Source organism: Anabrus simplex, chromosome 2, assembly GCF_040414725.1.
Source record: "Anabrus simplex isolate iqAnaSimp1 chromosome 2, ASM4041472v1, whole genome shotgun sequence".
Taxonomy (NCBI): domain Eukaryota; kingdom Metazoa; phylum Arthropoda; class Insecta; order Orthoptera; family Tettigoniidae; genus Anabrus; species Anabrus simplex.
Window position 1 is genome coordinate 849518749 of NC_090266.1, and position 24769 is coordinate 849543517.

Genomic DNA, 24769 nt, shown 5'->3' on the forward strand with positions numbered 1-24769 from the left:
CATGTTCGGTCCGAATGTCCTTGCATACGTAATTTCCTTACAATCGGACAACGCCTTCCCGGTGCGTCGTTTTTTGTTATAGAGTGTGTGCTAAATGGACATTGGCCTGGAAACCCTTTATTTCCATGTTAGACCTCATTTTTTGCAACTCTACATAATACGGTACATCAATCATGGGAAACCCACACGATCAGTACGTACCAGCATGGCGGGTTGATGATGCTTGTATCAGTTGTATTGAACATGTAATGTAAGAAAACGTTTCATGTGATATGAAGGGCATTCGGCACTGAGCCCCTAACCAAACCCGAAATCAGGCTCGGTGGATTCAGCTATCCCAGAAATAACTGGAGTGAACCGATTGACATAGGAAAACTACATTCCTCCTTGAATATTAAAGTGAATTTTATGTTCTTACTTTTGTGTTCCACGGTAGTATTAACTGGAAACACAATCGTATTTTTGTAAATTCCACGAGGTCCCATGAAGGTGAGGAAGTTAAGTCTTCTACTGTCTTAATTTCGGCAAAGTGAGATACAGTGAATTACTCAAAGCTTTTACCCCCAGAAATTAAATGTGTCCTCTTTCCACATATCCTGTTAAATAAATGTGTATTGTAGGCTGTGTTCCCGAGGGCCATGGGCCTCTCCAAAGGTGGTAGCTGTGTTCCTTCAGTTCTCGACATTGGGCGAGATGGCCGTGCGGTTAGGGACGTGCAGCTCTGAGCTTGCATCCGGGATGTTTCGTTAAGGGACTAATTCAGCCAACTAGTATTAACCACAAAGATAGGAAATACTATTTATTGCACAACGACAGAAACAAACATGCACATGAATACCGCCATTACACATCACTCTTTTGTTTCCACTGTCCCATCAGGCATCACGCACCACAGAGTCCAAGTAAAACATTGATATCCTGCCAGTGCCCACCATTTCTGAGGCCAGGAGCAAATAAACTTAACCAAATTTTCGTAACACGGGAGATAGAGGGTTCGAATCCCACTGTTAGCAGCCGTAAAGATGGTTTTCCGTGGTTTGCCATTTTCACACCAGGCAAATCCTGGGGCTGTACTTTAATTTAGGCCACAGCCGCTTCCTTCCCACTCCTAGACCTTTCCTATGCCATCATCGCCGTAAGACCTATCTGTGTCGGTGCGACGTAAAACAAATGGTAAATTTCTCGACGTCATTGCTGGGAATCAAGAACCAGTTCTTTCGAGTAAATCAACCATAGTCCATAGCTAGTCATGGCCGCTGAAAACACTGGCTTCCTTGAACAGTTTTACAACCGGATGCCCTATCTGACGCCAACCCTATGTAGAGGGATGCATTCACTATTACGTGTATCTGTGGTGGTTGTCTGTATGATGTGTTGTGCTGTACGTGGATGAAGAGAGGAGTATTAAGAAAATTCAAACACATTATTGGGAAAAGGTCTACAAGAAGAATAAGAAGAAGACGACGTTCAAATACAGCAAATAATAATATTTTCAGGGGACAAATTCCCACGTATCATGAGAATATTAAAATCCCCTTATCTTTCCTGTAGGGATCATATCCCGTACAACGCATCACCAGAAATCCGTAGTTTCTTAAATCTAAAACATTCCTTGTACTACTCTGGTAGAATGTATAACATACTGTTTAACTCAACCGGAGCTGAACATTTAGAAATGGCTAACAATCTGTAATCTTCACATCGTTATTAAATTCCTTTGATGGTATGTTCAGACAGTAGCGCACTCCAGATCCCCTTTTCCATTCTTTCTGTGTTTTCCTAGCAGAATATTGATCGTCGGTCAATACTAGTGACCGTGACCCATTCTGTGACCGGTCATGCGTGTCAACAACGTCAAAGCTCTTTACATACCCAAGTTAACAAGAAAACCAGCTAGCAATATGACATACAATATCTGTCTGGGTGAACTGATATTCAAGATACTGTATCACTGTCATCAAAACTTTCTGACACACTCCTTTTACTGTTACAAAAGAAATAAATCTATTATTGAGGATATGGACATAATGTGTTATTTGGAAAATGGTCATAGAACTTTAATTTTCACATTGTTTTAATACAGTGCATCGGAGTGGATATGTTTCCAAGATGCTGTTGTTGGTAATGCCCACTTTTAAATATTTTGTTTGGTCTATAACATATTTATGGCCTTTTAGCTGTTCAAATGTAGATTGCGTATTCTTGACAGCTAGAAACCTTATATCTGAAAGTCTATGAGGTTGGGCCCTGTCTTAAAAATTGGAGCATGCGTGAAATGAACATACATTCACCAAGTCACTCCATTTGGCCTTGATTTACATAATGCAAAGAAGAAATTATTGTGTGCGAGAGTTACTAATTATCATTTCCTGAACAAGCGTTTGAAAGGTAGGAAAGGAATTAGCTGTGCCGATGTAGCTATGGTTTTATCATTACCTTCTACAACGAACACTATAAATTATATACATTATTAATTAATTTCTAATATGCCCTATATTGAAGAATGCATTTATCAGAGTTTATTATAAAAGTACATCAGCAAAGGAAATTGTGGACAGGTATATCGTGGGTTTACAGTGAAATCATATTATGTAAAAAATCTTACATTTGAAGAAAAGAGTTTTGAAACTTTTCACTTATTTAATAACCAGCATCTGAATAAAAATGTCTGTCTTTAAAATTATACAATGGATTCCTTAGAGTATATGTTATAATGCTGGGTAGCTGCAACTCCATTTTTTGTAGGAAACCAAGTTTTCATGCCCTCGTCCCGAGGTGGTGCAGCTCTTTTATCAGGCACATCCCCAAGGGACGTGAGCTGCAGGTACCATTTTACCCATGTAGCAGCTCCCATACCAATCTTAAAATTTTGACAATATCGGGAATCGAAGCCGGACCTCCGAAGACGGCATCTAGTAGCGCTAACCATTACACTACGGAGAGGACACCAGTTTTTATCAAAACATGGCACTGACTTAATGACTTACTGTGTTTTACATGCCATAAGTAGTTCAAGAAAAATACTTGGTGTATTTTATCTGTTAATATTTTACTGCATACTGCACTTACACCAGTTATGACAAAACTTGTTAGCTTATCCTGAAGGCGATTTACGTTTTAAAATTTAAATTAATTTTCTATCAGTGAATGTGAATCGTGACACGAAAAGGCACCAAAAACTAAAAAGAAAAACAACAACAATTACAACAATGTTTAAACAAGTTCAAACAATAAGACTTCTCAGTGCACTTAGTCAAATCAGACTTCTGATGCGCATATGGTAAATCGTAATGCGAATATCATAAAGTAAAATACTGTAAACTTTAAAAGGAGAAAACACACTAGTCAGATCACAATAAAATCTGGTAAAACATACTAAGTCACTTAAAATATTTTATTTGAAGGAAATTTCTCTCTTGAGGCTTAACAAGTAGAAAAAATCAGTAACAACAAAGGCATCGTACGACGCAGTGGATATCACCAGTGAATATAAACATGTCAAAAGTTCAAAAAGCTGACAATGTGTTTTGCTTGTAAATCCACGATATGTTGAGTCCTTGTCTCGAAGGCATATTGGAATCATCAGCAGTTCAAACATTAAGGGCCGATTGCAGAAACGATGTTTAGACGATGTCTGCGGTTAAACAATGCTTAAGTATGGCTGCCGCATTGCAGAGACGTTATTTATCACTTAGACACTGTCTGAAACCGATGTTCAACCGGTCATGTTTAAACACTGCCGAGGAGCACTGTTTAACCTCAAATGAGGGGAGTGAATCACAATCAGAGGTTATGTACCATGAAGCGTGTAATTTGTATTATCATGTTGATACTATTCCGGAAAGAAAGGTTAGTCTGTGGGTCGCCCGCTGCTAAATCGCAGCAATTCATTTGACATGTACGGGAAGATAGTAAAATAAGGTTTCGCTTTTCAACAGACTTGTTTCTTGAGACAGTCAACTTGAATACAATTCTTGGCAACCGATATCTTTTATTATATACATGGGGTAATTTCCATGGAATTATAGGTCACTTCGACTACATACATATCAGAATCACGTGTCCCGATCGTCAGAGGGCTGTCACATACATCAGCCGGGAGGGATTCACTTACATTTACTGCCAAGTAAACACACATAATAGTGAAAACTAAAAAGTAGGTTGTATGTGGTTCTATATGTATAATCGTATAAGTTTTCGGCAACTATAAGATAGGAACAACCAAGTGGTGGTGATGGTAGTGATTATTATTTAAAGAAGAGGACTGGGGAAGAAAAGCCGCGGCCATAATAACAGCCCTAGTATTTGCCTGTTGTAAAAATAGGGAAACTACGGAAAACAATCTTCAGGGCTGCCGATGATGCATTTTGAACCTACGATGTCAAGAATGCAAGCTATACGGCCCGTACAACACACTCGGTTACACATTGCTATTGCTTCATCTTCCCTTCGTCGAAGCTACCGTATTTATGAGTAGATTACACTCACTATAACAACGCTATAATCAAAGTTACACTTCCCCCTACGGTGGCGTGTCGCTTTAGTGTCGATAATATTATGATGAGATTTAATTTCCACCGAAAGCGATACTCTTATCTGTGGGCAAGTCATGCTCATGCTTAGCAATATTTGAGTAATGTGTAGGAAGACAAACAGCTGACTGGCGTTTGGCGCGCGCACCGACGACTTTCATTGGTTGCGACAAGCAAAGAGTTGCATGAAAGATTCTTCTGTCTCCATTTTCAAACTAATATTGAAACTTTGGACGATGTCTAGTTAAACATCGGCTGAATATTGTTTATGCAATGGAAGATCATGCTCGATTTAGACGTTGTTTAGGTCTCCGAACGTGGGTGTGATTGAAATGAGGAGTCGGGTAGTTTCCGTTGCTTCCATGACCGAATGAAATGAAATGAAATGAAATGAAATGGCGTATGGCTTTTAGTGAAGGGAGTGTTGGAGGACATGTTCGGCTCGCCAGATGCAGGTCTTTTGATTTGACTCCCGTAGGCGATCTGGGCGTCGTGATGAGAATGAAATAATGATGAAGACGACACATATACCCAGTCCCCGTGCCAGAGAAATTAACCAGTGATGGTTAAAATTCCCGGCCCTGGCGGGAATCGAACTCGGGACCCCTGTGACCAAACGCCAGCACTCTAACCATTTAGTCCATGAACGAATCAGAAGGTGTTATCACATATCAGTCAGCCAACCCGTCTGAAATGCACACACGAGCCGTACTTTTTCACTATTTACTATATTGACTATGGAGTTGATTTTTTTCATTTTTGTTCGAGGCACCATACTGTATGAACCTGCGTGTAATTGGAATGGCGGTAGTGTGAAATGTTGTGTGTGAGGAAAGGAATATTAAGGACGTCACAAACACCCAGTCCCCAGGCTAGGGATATTAATCATTACTATTAAAAACCCCTGACCCGGCCGGGAATCGAACCCGGGGCCACGGGTGACAGGCGGACGCGTTGCCCCGGACAACTATGGAGTTACTAGCACTGCTCATAACTCTGTCACCTTTATATCAATAATCGCCATTGATCTGCATTTTTAGCTGTCACCCGGGGGACAGATTCCTTATCAGTTGTTTACCTAGTCTTTTCTTAAATGATTTCAAAGGACTTGGAAATTTGTCGAACGTCTCCTTTTATAAACTACAGGGTCTTTATTATTGCTTGGCAAGGACTTTCTCGCTCGGCCTTGGCGGCCGATGACAGGCCGCTACCGGCCGCTGGCCCGCGCGGTCTCCTGCACTTCTGCAGTTGCTGAGAGCTGAGCTCCGATATAGTAGGATGTTCAATGTAGCTGCTGCGTACTGTATGTCGTATTGTATAGTGTATTATTGTGATTGTGTATAGTGCTATAATGTATGTGAAATATTCGTTACGTGAACGTGTATATCTGCACAATACTTACATTAAGTGCAGAAATCATGTGCTAGGACAGGACAACAGTTTCGAGCAAAATTTCCAGGCAGACCCATTCCTATCAATCGGACAATAAAACAACTGGCCAAGAGATTCAAACGTTCAGGTTCAGTAAACAATAAAAATAGACGTAAAGGTCGTTATCTCCTTACTGAAGCGTGTTTGGTACGAGGATCATACGTAAAAATCTGTGGCCCCCTCGTAGCCCAGATTTAACAGCATGTGACTTTGATTTGTGAGGAATATTAAAAAATGTAGTTTATGGGAACAAAAATGCATGATAATGATTTTGAGCATAAACTGCAAACATGATGAATAAAATGCATGATAATGATTTTGAGTACCGGTACCGTATTCTGCCATACATACGCACGCGCGGTAGCCGGCAACTGAACCGCCACTGGCGGCCAAGTTCGAGCGAGAAAGTCCTTGCCAAGCATAAATAAAGACCCTGTATTACAATCCTTAATTCCTCTTCCCATAAAGGAATAGTTTACTCCAGTTTGTTCTCTTAAATTCCAACTTTACCTTTATATCATAATATTTCATTCCGAAGAGGCCAGGTGCAGATCTTTCAAGGTCACGCCGTTTAGGCGACCTGCGCGTCTGTGAGGATGGGGCCCTACCTATGATGAATTCTAATGCTGAAAACGGCACACACACCCAACCCCCGAGCTATTGGAATCAACTAATGAAGGTTAAAATCCGCGACCCGGTCGGGAATTGAACCCGAGACCCTCTGGATCAAATGCCAGCACGCTAACCGATTAGCCAAGGAGCCGGACTTCCTACTATTAAAAACTCTATTCAAGATTATTAATGGAATTCCACGCCATCTCCCCGCTGACCACTCGAAACATACCGCTTAGTCGAGCAGCTCGTTTCCTTACTCCCAAGTCCTCCCAGCCCAATGTTTGCAGCATTTCCGTTACAAAACTCGTTTTTGGAAATAAATTATTCTTCTTCTTTATCTATTTACCCACCAGGGTCGGTTTTTCACTCGGACTCGGCGAGGGATCCCACCTCTACCGCCTCAAGGGCAGTGTCCTGGAGCTTCAGACTCTGGGTCTGGGGATACAACTGGGGGGTATGAACAGTACCTCGCCCAGGTGGCCTCACCTGCTATGCTGAACAGGGGCTTGGGGGGGGGATGGGAAGATTAAGATTGGAAGGGATAGACAAGGAAGAGGAAAGGAAGCGGCCGTGGCCTTAAGTTAGGTACCATCCAGGCTTTTGCCTGGAGGAGAAGTGGGAAACCACGGAAAACCACTTTCAGGATGGCTGAGGTGGGAATCGAACCCACCTCTACTCATTTGACCTCCCGAGGCTGAGTGGCCCCCGTTCCAGCCCTCGTGCCACTTTTCTAATTTCGTGGCAGAGCCGGGAATCGAACCCGGGCCTCCGGGGGTGGCAGCTAATCACACTAACCACTACACCACAGAGGCGGACTGTTGGAAATCACACAGAACAAATTGTTCTGCTTTCCATTGGATCTTTTCCAGTTCTCGAATCAAGTAATCCTAATGAGGGTCACATAAACTAGAACCATACTCTAACAGGGGTCCTACCTGTGACTTGTTTACTCTCTTTGTTACGTCTTACTACAACTTCTAGATACCCTTATAAGCATATGAAGTGATCTATAACCTTTAATTACAACCAGTTAATGCAATTACATCTATGAAAATCTTTCCACATATTAACATGTAAGTACTCACAATGATACCCATGAGGTACTTCCACCGAGGGAGTTGCCCCTACTGTCAGGGTCCCGCAGCTGTGAGCTTGCATTCAGGAGATGGGGTCGAACCCCACTGTCAACAGCCCTGAAGATGGTTTTCCGTACTTTCCCATTTTCACACCAGGAAAATGCTGGGGCTGTACCATTAATTAAGGCCACGGCCGCTTCCTTCCCACTCCTAGCCCTTTCCTGTCCCATCGTCGCCATAAGACCTATCTGCATCGGTGCGACGAAAAGCTAATTATTTGGGTACTTTACCACATCAACAAAGTAATTAAAACTGAGATGACTTTTCCTCTTCATGTAACCTACAACCTGACTTTCCCCCTCGTTTACCATCATACCATTGTCCGCTGTCCATCTAACAACATTGTCGAGGTCTTTTGCAGTCTCCTTCAATTCTGTAACTCATTCACGTATAACATTATCCGCAAAAAGCCTTATCATTTATATACACAACGAAATATAAAAGTCCAATCATACTGCCTTGAAGAACCCTCCGCTATTAACCATTACAGGATCAGATAATGGTTCAACAACTCTAATTCTCTGAGTTGTGTTTTCTAGAAATGTAGCCACCCACTCAGTCACTCTTTCGTTTAGTCCAATAGTCCGCATTTTCGTCAATAGTCTCCCATGATCTACCGCATCAAAAGCCTTGGATAAATCAACAGCGATACAATCCATTTGACCTACCGAATTTAAAGTATCTTATACGAATATATCGCGTCTTCTTTTTCTTCTTCTTCCACCGCTTTTTCCAACATCTGTGGAGTTGCGGTTGCGAACTGTGTCGCACATGTTGATTTGGTCCTGTTTTACGTCCGGATTCCCTTCCTGACGCCAACCCTATATAGAGGGATGACTTATACGAATATATCGCACATCTTGCTATAATCTTGCAAGTTGAGCCTCACTGTAGTAACCGTTCCGAAACCCGAACTGCCTTCTGTCCAGCCAGTTAGTATTTTCGCAAGCAAGTCTAATATAATCACAAATATTTTTTTCCCACAGCTTAGATGCAGCACACGTCAAGCTGACTAGCCTGTACTTATCCGCGTTATGCCCATCATCCTTTCCTTTGAACAGTGGGGCTACTCTATCTAGCAACTCTCCATTCAATTGGTATAGCTCCTTCATGCAAACAGTAATCAAATTACTTCACGTATGCTATTATATCCCAACTCATTGCCTTTAGTATATTCCCAGAAATCTTATCAATTTCAGCTGCTATTCTGGCTTTCAAATTTGTATCTTTTTGTAAATATCTTTATTATCATAGGTATATTTCAGTACTTTGCCAGTCCGATTCGTTGGCTGAATGGGCAGCGTTGAGGCCTTCGGTTCATAGAGTTCCGGATTCGATCCCCACGCAGGTCGGGGATTTTAATCATGTCTGATTAATACTTCTGGCTCGGGGACTGGGTGTTTGTGTTTGTCCCAACACTTTTCTTTTTATATTCAGACAACATAATACACCAAAGAAACACGCAATAGTGATTACATCCCTTCATATAGGGTTTGTGTCAGGAAGGGCATCCGGCCGTGAAACAGAGCCAAATCCACATGTGCGGCACAGTTCTCACTCGCGACCCCACAGGTGTGTGAAAAGAGGTAGTAGAAGACGAAGAAGAAGATTTAAGTTCTTCGCTAGTATTAATCACCTCCTCTACCTGTACATTTTCCTTATGTCGTCCGGCTCCATGGCTAAATTTTTAGCGTGCTGGCCTTTGGTCACAGGGATTCCGGGCTCGATTCCCGGCAGGGTCAGGAATTTTAACCACCATTGGTTAATTTCGCTGGCACGGGGGCTGGGTGTGCGTGTCGTCTTCACCATCTGTTCATCCTCATCACGACGCGCAGGTCGCCTACGGGAGTCAAATCAAAACACCTGCACCTGACGAGCCGAAGACCTCGGACACATCCCGGCACTCAAAGCCATTCATTTATCCTTATGTCCAACTATCTATACACACCGCTGACTAAGTACTTCTGCACCGAGCAAGTGGCTGCATGGTTTGGGTCACTTAGCTATCAGCTTGCATTCAGAAGATAATGGGTTCGATCACCGATGTCAGCTGCTCTGAAGATGGTGTCCCATAGTTTCCCGTTTTCACTCTGTAACGTTCCAGACGTTACAGTGTAATTATGTTAATTTTATTATGTGTAATTAATTCAGGAATTTAACGTCATGATATTTATTTTGGTATGTAATTGTATTATAATTCATATTTAATCATTTGCTCACTATCATTTCATTACTTTGTAACTACGACTTGTAAACGAGGGCTGAATATTCTAATATTCACTTAGATTCTTGCGACATTTGTTTAAAATTAACTTGCAGTAGATTTCCGCTATCTTGCCACATCACCGAGGAAGGAGAAAGGACAGATTTAGACACCAAGTTCTGGGAAAGCGAGCACGTGTTCACGCGTCCTAACGTAAGCTACCGTATTTCGACCAGAATTATTCAAACGAATCAACGCCTATATTTTGAAAGGAGCGTCATGTTGCCATGGATAATGAGTGAATGGACCAATAGAAGAACAGTTAATATCAGAGTTAAGACCCGTCAACTCTAATATCTGGAGTGGGGAGAGACATGTCATCTGATTGGACCACGTGTTGCGACCTGTAATTAGCACCAGTAAAGGTTATAAAAGGGCATGCTGGAGCTCTTGGCTTCATCTCTACTACTGGACTCGGCTGCATTCTACTTGATCTTCTTCGTTTGATTCTACGTTAGTATTTTACTTCATTACCACGACGTGGTACTTAGAAATTCCGAATGAGGGGTGTATAGCCACTCTCATCAGGAAGTACGTACAGCTCGGCTACAAGACCGGTTTGAACCAGTCTAAGTCAATAGGTAGTATTAATCTAGATAGAAATGAAACTTCAGAGAACATTTTCAGTAAAGTTGGAAGGATTCTTAATTGAGTATCCTCTCCAAATAACCCAAGGTGGTTCTGCTAACTATGACTTAGGGCTTATCTCCAATATACGGGATAAAGCATAATAGGGAGTGTTAGTTTTGAAGTCATCTTCCAATTAGTGGTGGGTGCAATTTGCAAGGCAGGAATGGTACTTCGCTGCAGATGAAGAGATATCAAAGACGACCGATGATGTTCCAGCTACAAGGAGGGAAGCCTTCCAAGGACCAGCAGAACAAGACTAAATGGTGAGCAAGCGAGTTAAAGATATTGCAAGTTTTCGCGAAGTAGAGTCATTCAATTTTTTATTAAATTCATTTTCCATTTTAATTCAGTTCTCGTTAAACCGTCGTCATTTATATTAAATCTAATAAATAGTATTTTTCTAGTTTACCTTAATCAATCTGCCTTAATTAGCCTTTTGATTTTTAATTCTCCTGCTTAATGATTAGTGCACTATCACCCCACCCCTGTGATAAGAGTCCGTCCAAGCTTGATTATAAATTTTTATCTTTAAGTCCTCAACTTAAAGATTGGCGCCCTTAGCTTGAATGGTTGCATTTCTCATTTGATGATTGTTCTCCGAGAGGGGAAGTCACAACTCCTCTCAAGTATTGGGGCTGTACGTTAATTAAAGCCACTGGCCTTTCTTTCCCACTTCAAGCCCTTTCCTATCCCATCAACGCCATAATACCTCTCTGCGTCGGTGGGATGAAAATAAAATTGTGAAAAATGTATACAATATTTCTGCCTTCCGTAAATCCTCGCATAAACACTCCCCTTGGTCATTTATGGCTCCCGGAATGTCCTTATAGTACTTATACTTACCCATTCATTTTTCAAAAAAATGTATATGACTGTCAATTTCAGTATGATTGACGTCATCCTTATCTGACTTTTTGTTCAATTAAATTTCCTAGTAATTTCCTTCTATCTTTTGTTACATCTTCGACCATTTCTAACTCTATTTCTTTCTAACCTGCACCTACTTATTACACTCTTTATTTCTCTGTTGTAATATAGAAGGTATTTACAATTCCTTAACACATTTAAAGGTACACGCCTGTTTTCACACTTCTCAACAACTGCTTAAAACCCATCCCACTGGGTGTTTACATTTTTTAACCATTTTCGACCAATCATAATTACTTTTTTTAAACCCCCTCATGCATGTCTTCTCAACCATATGGTGTGGCTTAGTAGTTCTACTTTTACAGCCTTCTTTTCTATCACAATTATTTTTAACAGCTTCTATTAAATTATCAATTACTTCTATTTATAGAGCTCATATGGTTTTATCAGTACCACGTTTAGAATATTCTACCCCCTGATTGGTTCCTTTACGTTCTGATTAAACTGTCCTTCCCAGATCATCTTATGCACCATTTGTTTGTGATATCTTCTGTCATTCGCATTACTTTCCCAGTTAAGGTTTGGTAAACTGAGATCACGCACTACCATCATGTTCTTTTCTGTGTCGTTCACCAAGTAACTAATTACCTTTTCAAATAATATATAATTGCGTGTGTCCACCGGAGAGGTCTGATGCAGGTCGTTCGAGTTGACGCCCATAGGCGAACTGCGTGTCTGCGAGGATGAGACCAGCTGATCCTATCAAGTAATTCCGCTTGAGTGTCAGCGTCACACCTCCCAGGTCTGTACACTCCAAAAACACCAAGTTGCCTATTATCTTTAGAGATGAGCCTTACACCTAGAATTTCATGTTTCTCCTCATTAACCCTTTTATTGCTTACAAATTTTTCTTTCACCAGTATGAATACTGTCCCTCCTTTCGATTCTATCCTGTCTCCCAGTTCCGTGGTGAATTTCAGGATCAATTTTATCACTTTTCAGCCATGATTCAACCCCTATTACATTATCTGGTATGTATACTAAATTACTTAATTCTATTCCTTAACCTATGATACCTCTGCAGTTTAACACTAACAACTTTATGTCATTCTTGCTTGATTTCTAGCTCCCTGTACTAACATCACAGCTCCCTAGTCCACCGCGTTTCCCTGAATGTACCTCCGTATAACCCTTCTAAACAAAAGATCCCTATCTCCTACTTACGCATTTTAATCTATAAATCTCGCTCCCAGTTTTTCACGCGCCCACTCTATAGCGTCATTTAAATCCCCAATCAGCCTACATTCTACACATTATCCCCTTGTAACCATCTCCGCTCCATTAAACTGCCATAACCAGATCCGACACATCCCCAGCTACGTTGCTACCTATTCCTGCTTACTTAACCTCCTCTTTCCTTCTACTTTCCTCACCATTTGTCTTAACCTAAATCCTGGATAACACTCTACCCTGGTTCCCTTTCCCCCACACACTTTCCCCACAAACCTAACAACGGCGTCTCCCATGACCAGAGCCTCAACCCCACCCATATCATTTAATCTCTTCCACTCTTGGTCACCCTTATCTTCCCTGACGGCTGCAGAACCTACTTCTCCCGCTTTTTCCTACCACTCATGACCCACCTCCACCTACCGCTTCCCAGCCTCTATTTTACGTTTCCCTTTTATACCTTTCCCTTTCCTCTACACCCCTCCCACCTTCTCTGTAACACTTCTCTGTTTCCAGTTTTCCCTCTGCTGTTCTGCCAGCAGTCACTCATACTGATTTATCACTGGTACCTCTTCTGAAATCTCTCCACGACTGGATCCCATAGCCCTCCATTTCCTACCCCTTAGCTCGAATCCCACTGTTGGCAGCCCCGAAGATAGATTTTCGTGGTTTCCCATTTTCACACCAGGCAAATGCTGCGGCTGTACATTAATTAATGTCACGGTCGCTTACTTCCCACTCCTAGCCCTTTCCTATCCCATCGTCGCCGAAAGACCTGTCAGTGTCGGTGCGACGTAAAGCAGATTTTAAAAAATCCTTCGCTTTAAAACTTACAGGGTACTTACAGGAGTTAGACAAGGCTGTAACCTTTCACCTTTGCTGTTTGTAGTTTACATGGATCATCTGCTGAAAGGTATAAAATGGCAGGGAGGGATTCAGTTAGGTGGAAATGTAGTAAATAGTTTGGCCTATGCTGACGACTTGGTCTTAATGGCAGACTGTGCCGAAAGCCTGCAGTCTAACATCTTGGAACTTGAAAATAGGTGCAATGAATATGGTATGAAAATTAGCCTCTCGAAGACTAAATTGATGTCAGTAGGTAAGAAATTCAACAGAATTGAATGTCAGATTGGTAATACAAAGCGAGAACAGGTCGATAATTTCAAGTATTTAGGTTGTGTTTTTTCCCAGGATGGTAATATAGTAAGCGAGATTGAATCAAGGTGTAGTAAAGCTAATGCAGTGAGCTCGCAGTTGCGATCAGCAGTATTCTGTAAGAAGGAAGTCAGCTCCCAGACGAAACTATCTTTACATCGGTCTGTTTTCAGACCAACTTTGCTTTACGGGAGCGAAAGCTGGGTGGACTCAGGATATCTTATTCATAAGTTAGAAGTAACAGACATGAAAGTAGCAAGAATGATTGCTGGTACAAACAGGTGGGAACAATGGCAGGAGGGCACTTGGAATGAGGAGATAAAGGCTAATTTAGGAATGAACTCGATGGATGAAGCTGTTCGCATAAACCGGCTTCGGTGGTGGGGTCATGTGAGGCGAATGGAGGAGGATAGGTTACCTAGGACAATAATGGACTCTCTTATGGAGGGTAAGAGAAGTAGAGGGAGACCAAGACGACGATGGTTAGACTCTGTTTCTAACGATTTAAAGATAAGAGGTATAGAACTAAATGAGGCCACAACACTAGTTGCAAATCGAGGATTGTGACGACGTTTAGTAAATTCTCAGAGGCTTGCAGACTGAACGCTGAAAGGCATAACAGTCTATAATGATAATATATGTATGTATGTATGTATGTATGTATGTTTAAAACTTCACATCTTCTTCCCTGCCTTCTTCTCATTTCCCCTCCCTTTTGTCTGCCTACCGTACTCTTTACATTCTTTGAGCGAGACGTATCTTCGTGCCTATCTTCGGATATAATTATCTCCCTCAATCTCTCAATCCCTTCCCTAATACTCCTTAAAGCCCGCTCACATCCAGAGTCCTTACACGTGCATTTCTGAGCCATTATTTAATCTTCTTCACAGAAATATGAAATTATATGAAAATACCAACAGAAATAAAATAACATATTGTGTGAATTTCAAAAATATCAAAGAAATGAAATACTTCATACCACACAAGGATTACACATCAATAGAACAAGCAAGATACTAACTAATAAAACAACTACACTACAGTTCTACTTGGGTGTATCCTAGATATAAATTAATCGGAATAACAGATTAACCGATGATAGGTAAATGCAGCTTAAACTAAATACGCAGACAGATTATTATTATTATTATTATTATTATTATTATTATTATTATTATTATTATTATTACTATTATTATTATTATTATTATTATTATTATTATTATTATTATTATTATTATTCCCGGTGAGGCCTGCTAAGGACCACGTGCCAATTTCAATTCAGTTCTTCATACTTTATTGTTTTCTCTTCCGCTCCTTCCAATATTCTTTCATCCTTTCACTATACTGTTTCTTTGTGTCCTTGGACCACTTCGCACCAGGCTTCTTGTTCAATCTTCCTTGGAATCCTTCCATATTTACTACCCTCTTTCTAAAAATTTATCTGTCCATAGTTTCTTCTTCTCTTATATTATTTCTTTCTAAATCTTTCTTTACATCTTGAATCCAGCTAGTTGTTACCTTTTTGTCCCTAAGGCACTTGAAACCCTTTTTTGTTAATCTGGAATCATCCATTCTGTAAATATGTCCGAAAAATTGCAATCTTCTTTTCCTTATGATTTCTGTTATGTTTTCTATGTTCCTGTATATTTCATCATTAGATCTTAATCTCTATACTTCTGTTATTATTATTATTATTATTATTATTATTATTATTAATAATTCATACTGTTACACTCTAACAGAAATGAAATCTAAAGATGAGACGGAGATAGACTGATTAAAGAAACAAAATTGCTCTAGCGTATAACAGAATATACGCTGCACTGAAAACACTATGTTTCACAAGATCTTGATTTGAACATCAAAGGATATTATGATTATTAATATTCTTACGAAGGAAAAATGAGCGCAAAACAGGGTGGAGATATTGCTGATAACTTGAATTATGAGGATGTTAGCAATTAAGAATAATGGATTTTCCATAAGAAAGCTAAATTTTCATCTCTGCAAATAACGAGGTGAGTGCAGATTGAGACAGATGCGTATGCCTTCGTCTTATTTTTACGGCACCAGGAGTAAAACATCAATATAGAAGTAATCTGTCTGTTAGGTCATCAGCCCAGAGGCTGGTTGGATCCTCAAATAGCACCACCAAAGGTTATGCGGTTATAAGGAAACCGCAAAAACCAATGGCAGCACCAAAATGAGGCGTACTAGGCAAGACGAGGAGTGAGGTAGTTTGCCATTGCTTTCCTCACTGGGTCAGAAAGTGCTATTGCAGCACGACTGACCCTATGAGCAACACCTTCCGTAACACTCAGATGCACTAGTTGTGCTCTGAATGTCAATACTCAGCACCACCCATACCCCAGCAGCTTCCATAATGTCACAGCCATGGATGAGACTGGGACTTCGATGAAAGCTACACTTTACTCTGGCCTGTGCCAAGGGATGGATACAAAAGTACTGTATCCATCAAGAAATGGCAGCAGGCAAAAGAAGTAATCTCCCATATTAATTATTGCTCTAGAATGTCACACGCATAGTACACGGGACGGCTGTGTAGACTTGTTCAAGTTCCTGTTTGGCCAACAATTATGAAACCGTCCATTCTTCGCGTGCACACTTCCTCTACCATCCTCGCATGCACCGTCCTAGGGAGTTTGCCGCTTTACCTCACCTTTTCTTATCGTACCAGCTTATTACCGTAGCTATGTACAGCAATTCCATAACTCAAAATCAGAACTAGTTTGTTCTGTATGATTTGTCGTCAGAAAATGTATTGCCGATTCTGCGGTCGTCGTTGATTTCGAGCGAGTTAAGTGTTACGCTGATGCTCCAGTCTTTTTGTTTAGCACGAAGAACAGTCACATCTATGTGTACATTTGTTTCTTCTGAATGTAATATATGCCTAAAGCTCTGAAGCTTGTGTATGATCCACCAAGGCTTGAAACTTTCTAAAGCGTAGAGTGCATTACAGTAGTAAACTGTGCTGATCAAAATATTATTTGAGAAAAAGGAATAGTAAAATTAAAAAGTTACCAAACCAAAAAAACCAAACCAAACCAAACCCCATGGCACTACAGCCCTTGAAGGGCCTTGGCCTACCAAGCGACCGCTGCTCAGCCCGAAGGCCTGCAGATTACGAGGTGTCGTGTGGTCAGCACGACGAATCCTCTCGGCCGTTATTCTTGGCTTTCTAGACCGGGGCCGCTATCTCACCGTCAGATAGCTCCTCAATTCTAATCACGTAGGCTGAGGGGACCTCGAACCAGCCCTCAGGTCCAGGGAAAAATCCCTGACCTGGCCGGGAATCGAACCCGGGGCCTCCGGATGAGAGGCAGGCACGCTACCCCTACACCACGGGTTAAAAAGTTACACGTGAAGAAAATCAAATAAAATTTGAACTTCAAAATGGTTATTAAAATTCCATTACGTGATTTTCATAGGAACAACTTCGTTTATGCCAAACGCAAATGATCAGGTCACAAATAAGCGCAAGCAGTTTCGAATATTTTTGCCCGTAATGCTAATCTTCAGCTGTGATATGTTAAGTTCTATATCTGAAGTGAATCTTTCGTACACATACGAGGCACCGAATATACACATAAATTAACACAGCATAAATTTTATCGACTATACTCATCGTACTTGTTCTAAAGCACTTTCCTTCCTCACTCCCCACATTTTTAACTGGCCAAGATATGTTTGTGTGGAGCGTAGCGGGTTTGCACACTGTGTAGCATTCGGTATTTCAGCACAGAATTACGGATGTTACTACCGGGCGAGTTGGCCGTGCGGTTAAGAGTGCGCAGCTGTGAGCTCGCATCCGGGAGATAGTGGGTTCGAACCCCACTGTTGGCAGCCCTGAAGATGGTTTTTCGTGGTTTCCCATTTTCACACGAGGTAAATGCTGGAGCTGTACCTTAATGAAGGCCACGGCCGCTTCCTTCCCATTCCTAGGTCTTTCCTGTCCCATCGTCGCCATAAGACCTATCTGTGTCGGTGCGACGTAAAGCAACTAGCAACGGATGTTACTTTTTAGCTTTATAGAAATGTGCATGGCTGAAGTTCAAGTTGTTGGTTTGATAATGAGGAAAAAGATAACTACAATCCAGTTGAAATTTGCTCTGCAGGAGATATTTTTATGTCGGAAACCACAATAATATGCCTTTGCTGGCGAGATATAGTGTTTACAGTGACTATTTCTTCTGGTATGGGCTAGAATAAATTTGTTAATTTCATTGGCCTGTCTCAGTCTCATGCTTGGCTTTGACAATATGAAAGTGACCGAGGTATGAGCGATGCTAGTAATACCATTCCTTATGCAGTCAACCCCTGCTATAAATAGTGTGAAAATTTCGCTCATAGTGTCGGCTAGTGCATGCATTTCAGCCGCCTTGGCGTACTGATATGTAACATCAACTTCTGGCTCAGTGAGGAAAGCAACGGGAAATGACCTCACTCCCCATTTCCCTAGTATGCCTCTTCAGTGACACCTAGGCTATCTATGACAGTTGTTGGCGGTGGATCAAACCAGCCTTCGGGCTGAATACCCAACATACATACAAACTACAATAATACCTACAGGTTTGAAACCGAATATACAGTATATGGTTGAAACATAATTACTTACTGTATGTTTAAATATGAGTACTATGCTCCACAGCCGATCCCATGTTGTAGGGGTAGCGCGCCTGCCTCTTACATGGAGGCCCCGGGTTCGATTGTCGTCCAGGCCAGGGATTTTTAACTGGATCTGAGGACTGGTTCGAGATCCGCTCAGCCTACGTAATTACAATCGAGGAGTTATCTGACTTTGCGATAGCGGCCTCGGTCCAGAAAGCCAAGAATAACGGCTGAGAGAATTCGTCGTTCCGACCACACAACACCTTGTAATCTGCAGGCCTTCGGGCTTAGCAGCAATCGCTTGGTAGACCAACGCCCTTCGGGGCTGTTGCGGCCTGGGGTTTGGTTTTTTTAAATATGTATTTCATGATAACAAGTGGTTTAGTTGATACTTTTTTCTCTGGTAGCCAAGGTTCTAATCTCGATTACAGCTGGGTGGAATGTTCACCTAAAAATCATAGTATGAATCATGTGTCAGAAAAAATATAACTCGTGCTAGCTGAATCATCATCTATTTCGGAACTGGTGTAGTTGTACTAAAGGAAGGGTCCGGCTTCATGCCTGAATGGTTAGCGTGCTGGCCTTTGGTCACAGGGGTCCCGGCTTCGATTCCCAGCAGGGTCGGGAATTTTAACCATAATTCGTAAATTCCCTTGGCAAGCGGACTGGGTGTATGTGCCGTCTTCATTATCATTCCATCCTCATCATGACACGCAGGCCGCCTACGGGCGTAAATTATCAGGCCTCTCCGGGGGCCACACGCTATTTCAGTTTACTAAAGGCAGTACGGTAATTTTTTCCGGGACATAAAGCTTCGGGCCACTGTAGAAAGAAACAAATCATGCAATACTCACATTATCAAGGGCTTGTTCATCAGCGCCGGCTTCCACTAGTAAGTTGTACATTTGGCCATCGTCCTTGAGAGCGGCAGCGTAGTGCAGGGGGAGTTTACCGTCGTTGTCTGCCATGCTGAGCGCCTTGGGGTTACGCGCCAGAATGTCTTGGACGATGTTTGTGTGGCCTAGACCGGCCGCCTGAAGCATGGGCAGAAACATTAATTAACAAATATATGAGGAGAGCTAGTGCACCCTTGGTTTTTGGTAGGATTTTACTTTTCTTTAGGGATATGTGCCCTCTGGGTTATCTTTAGAAGTAGAACACAAATGAAAATTTGAATGTTTAACAATTATGCCCGTTTGAGGGGCCACCTTCAAGTGACTTCGGAAATTAGAACAAATGTTAATTTGATTACTAACAATTTAATAATTTAAAAATACGGAAAACCCTCATCACATTGAATGAAACAAATTCAATCAAGATTGCAGGAATATGGACCAACAATTACGAAGTATGTCAGTCTAACCTTCTGGCGTCATTTTGTACCAGCAACGGAGGTAGAAATCAACATTACATTTCTTTACCCTTATTCTTACGATTATGACACAGGTCACATCTTCTTTGTAAGCAGTCTTCTCTGCTCCTCCACTTTGAACTTCTGGATGGATGCGCCTTGCTACAGACTTGCTATACGTTTCACAATATGCTTAGACAACTGCTCTCCGAAATTAACCATACATGATATTTTTCATTTTCCAGCCTTGTTTTTATTATTTGCTAAGCATTCTGACAAGCGGAACCCAAACCGAAAGCAAACAGAGAGAATTACTATTTCATTTACCTGACTGCAATCCAAGATGGTCCACATTTTGGTCACTGATCTACCCCCACCCATATATTTGTTACATATCTGCGTTTTGTGGTGCCGTCTACTTATGGTTTTGTCCTCTTTTCTTCGGCATCTTTGTTTGCCTTTGAAATAAGGCTCACACCTTGACAGTTAGATGCAAAAGTCACAATATAGTTGTCCTGCCACTTTGTAATTAAAGTATCTTCGTCAATTTGAAGTACACACTTCCCACATTTCCATTCTTTATCAAGTGAGAGGATATTTCTGTGTACAGTTTTTCCTTACAGTACCAGTTTTTCCGTTACCTTTATCACTCAGAGTAGGTAGATATAGTATGCTGGTAACATAGTTGTTTAAATAAAGGTTGTATGGTCCAAGTTTGTCAGATAAACGAGAATAAGGTTCCATCTCTTCAGTAGTTCCAAAACCTGAAGTATCCTGACGAGGAAGAGCAACTGACGTAACTCGCTTATAAGGCTCGAATGTAATATGGTATCCATTACGTATTGCAGCTGACCTGTTCATTTTTCACCAAATCGCAAAGGTTTCCAATCTATAAGCAGTTTGGTACTACAGTATCGTTCATAAATACTTTGACATTCATATGTTCAACCACAGATATCATAATGTATATCCATAATGCAAGACAAACTCGAGAACGGGTCGGTACTCTACCTGCCTGTGTCTGAGCAAACAGTTCAGCACGGTTTACGTTGTAACACATCCTGTCTCATGCCTTAAAAAAATTGATGGATTCAATGCCAACTCGATATGCAGCAGTTGTACGCAACTAAATCCTAGACGATATGAGGTGACTATGAATTTGTAATTTGGTTTTTTGTCTTGAGTTACATTTGTCAAAATAGTTATGGTCTCCATGTATTAGAATATACAATATGTAGCTATTGTTGATGTACACAGACCTTCTTATAAATGAAATGGTTTGGTTGGATGTAAAGATGAATAAATCTTTTGTTTTACAAGTGTAAACATTATGTAAGAACTCTTGACGTGAAAACCTTGAATATTTTGAAATAGGAGACAGTATTCTTAACTAAGGGTCATTTGTTATGTGCTGGTATGATTTATAGTTCATTCAACCAAAGAGTATTATATAGCCGTAGGCAAGTAGCAATTGCTGCGATGGAGAGACGCAATACACAAGCACAAGTTACAAGAGACTTCGGTCTTTCTAGACAAATTGTACATGTTTGGAATAGAGTCCACAACAAGCGAGCAACATTATTGAATAAGATTCGATCTGGTTGCCCTTGAATTATTACCTCTAAAACTGAGAGACTCATTTGATGAAAACGTAAGACATTACTGGGAAGAAAATTATGAAATGAAACTTGGCTTATCTGCTATAAAACGGTACCTCAAAGCCCAAGGATTACCAGGCCGAAGACCAAGGAAGAAGCCATTCATTTCTTCAAAGAACAGGAAGGCCGAGTCGTCTTTGATAAGAAATATGGTAACTGGACGAACGAAAAGTGCAGGAAAGTATCTTGGAGCGAAAAAGTAAATTCAACATGTTCATCTTTGATGGGAATTCCTTTTTCAGACGTCCAGTTAGCACACGCAATAATATAAGGTACAAGAAACCCATACTAAAACATGGTGGTCATGAAATGACTTGGGGCTACTTTTCTAGAAGCGGAGTAGGTCAACAGGTAGGAGTTAAAGGCAACATGGGTCAATTTCTGTATGGCAGGATCATTGAACAACATATGGTACCGTCTGTTCAAAAAATATGTCACTTGGGTGGTTGTCTCATCATTGCAATGATCCTAAGCATACCTCCAGGCATGTAAAAAATGTCAGACCAAGAAGAAAGTCAGGGTTCATGATAGGCCTGGTCAAATCCCTGACTTAAACCCAACTGAACACTGATGGAATGAGCTCAAAAGGAGTGTTTAACGTCATGCGTTTCACGAACAAGGAGGTATATTTCGAAGCCATAAAAACAGAATTATCCAAAAGTCCTGTCTCAAGCCATGAAAAATTGATGGATTCAATGCAAACTCGATATGCACAAGTTATATGCAACTAACTCCTAGACGATATGAGGTGACTGTGAACTTGTAAATTGATTTTTGTCTTTAGTTACATTTGTCAGAATAGTTACGTCCTCCGTGTACAGTATTACAATATACAATATGTAACTATTGTTGATATACACATACCTTCTTTAGAATGTAATGGTTTGGTTGGATGTAGAGATGAGCAAATCCTTTGTGATTTACAAGTGTGAACATTACGTAAACAAAAGAAGAGACCAGAAGAATTAAATCTTTTTTCAAAATAGTTATGGACGGTGCTGTATATTTACCATAGTACATGCTGATTGTTTCATCTTCTGCAATGTATGAATATCTTACTTTACGAAAACTTTCTAAGAAGTTGTGATTTAGCATCTGAACATACATATTTTCCGAACTTTGCAGAATATATCGTCGTTGGGCAAGTTGAAGTTATCCTACAGATGCGTATAATTCTGGATTTTAAGGAAACAAATTTGATGGATTACCATCGTGATCAGGTTCACCACCGATGTAAGGGTCTTTATCGAAAATAAATCTAAAATCTCATACAATTCCAAATTATTGGGTAAGACTAAAAAAGAACAATTTATTACAAGTTATTCTTCTTCTTAATCTGTTTACCCTCCAGGGTCGGTTTTTCCCACCTCTACCGCCTCAAGGGCAGTTGCCTGGAGTTTCAGACTTTGGGTCGGAGGATACAACTGGGGAGAATGACCATTACCTCGCCCAGGCGGCCTCACCTGCTATACTGAACAGGGGCCTTGTGGAGGGATGGGAAGATTGGATGGGACAGGCAAGGAAGAGGGATGGAAGCGGCCGTGGCTTTAAGTTAGGTACCATCCCGGCATTTGCCTGGAGGAGAAGTGGGAAACCACGGAAAACCACTTCCAAGATGGCTGAGGTGGGAATCGAACCCACCTCTACTCAGTTGACCTCCCGAGGCTGAGTGGACCCCGTTACAGCCCTCGTACCACTTTTCAAATTTCGTGGCAGAGTCGGGAATCGAACCCGGACCTCCGGGGTGGCAGCTACTCGCTAACCACTACACCACAGAGGCGGACTATTACAAGTTCACTCATCAAAATACCTTTATTTTCGCTGCAGTTTTGAACTACTTATAATTCGTAAGTTCACTAATTCTGAATGTCGTATATTAGTTATTAGTATGAACTATGGTATTACATAGTATGTGACCCGTTGCGCGGAAAGGGACCTAAATTAGGCAATGGAAATTTTACAGCAGAACTGAACAAAGTGTCAGGTGTGTAAAAATAGCATGTTTATATTTTGACTTCTTGCGTTACACATGGGTTTTCTTAACAAACTAAGTTACTCAGCACGTCGAGTCTTCAGCACTCGATGCCATGAAAACCTTGTACAGTAGGTACGAACATTTTTGAAGCCTGTAATTGCGGTGTTTTCCAAATACAGTTTTATTAATAGCAACAGTCAGTAATTAACCCTGAAGCATTGCACCTAGAAGCATGATTTTTTTTCAAAATGCTCAGTATCTTATGCCAATGTTAGAACCACAAAAATTTCAAAAATAAAAAATCCGACTATAGGTCCCTTTCCGCGCAACAGGTCGTATATTTGAAATTCATACGCACCCGTTACGGTTGTCCCAACTCTTGCAACGAGAGCTAGAAACTGAACTTACTCTGTTGGGATGCGGGTTGGGGGTTGGGTTAAAGTTTCATTCCGTACCCGGGCAGGTTAGGGCGGGCCTCTTAGTCTTAGAGGGCAACACCATCTCTCAGGCCAGGGAAATTCATGTTGGTGATGTGATTTGCACCATCCGCCTTAGTGCAAGAGAATGGAAAGCCACGTTAAAACTATTCTCAGGACAACCGACAGTGGAGACCAGCCCCTCCACCCTCGAATGTAGAGCTGTAACTGTTGCGTACTGTCTGGCTCCATGGCTAAATAGTTAGCGTGCTGGCCTTTGGTCACAGGGGTCCCGGGTTCGATTCCTGGCAGGGTCGGAAGTTTTAACCATAATTTGGTTAATTTCGCTTACACGGAGACTGGGTGTATGTGTCGTCTTCATCATCATTTCATCCTCATCACGACGCGCAGGTCGCCTACAGGATTCAAATCAAAAGACCTGCATCTGGCGAGCTGAACTCGTCCTCGGACACTCCTGGCACTAAAAGCCATACGCCATTTTTTGTTGTTGCTTACTCTGCCTGCTCTGTTGCTAGCAGGCACGTTTCATTTCCATTTGCTGCTAAAGAAATAACGTTCTTTTGTTGTTCACTCCCTGTTACTAGAACATTATAGAGTTGTAACAATTCATAGACATGCACATCTACTAATTTTTAATTTTATTTTTAATTTGTATTGCTTGAAAATGCTCGTATTAGGGACAGTGCGTTAAAAAGTTGTCACGGTTAAAATATTGTTAATATTGTTAATACAGTTAAAATATTGATAACAAATTAAGTTATTGTTCGTACAGAGCTTAGAGTACTATAAGTAAAATTTAAATCTAAAAAATACAACATATTTAAACGGTATAATTAGATGTTAAATATGTGGTAGAC

The 24769-nt window shown here is 41.1% G+C and overlaps 1 protein-coding gene across 1 annotated transcript in view; it reads right to left on the bottom strand.

Annotated features, from left to right (window-relative positions):
- Positions 1-24769, bottom strand: part of LOC136863713 (uncharacterized) — a 562466-nt gene that overhangs the window by 284252 nt on the left and 253445 nt on the right. Inside the window, exon 7 of the mRNA XM_068226053.1 lies at positions 19346-19525. Within this exon, the coding sequence (XP_068082154.1) occupies positions 19346-19525 (180 nt within the window). The remainder of the gene's footprint in view (positions 1-19345; positions 19526-24769) is intronic.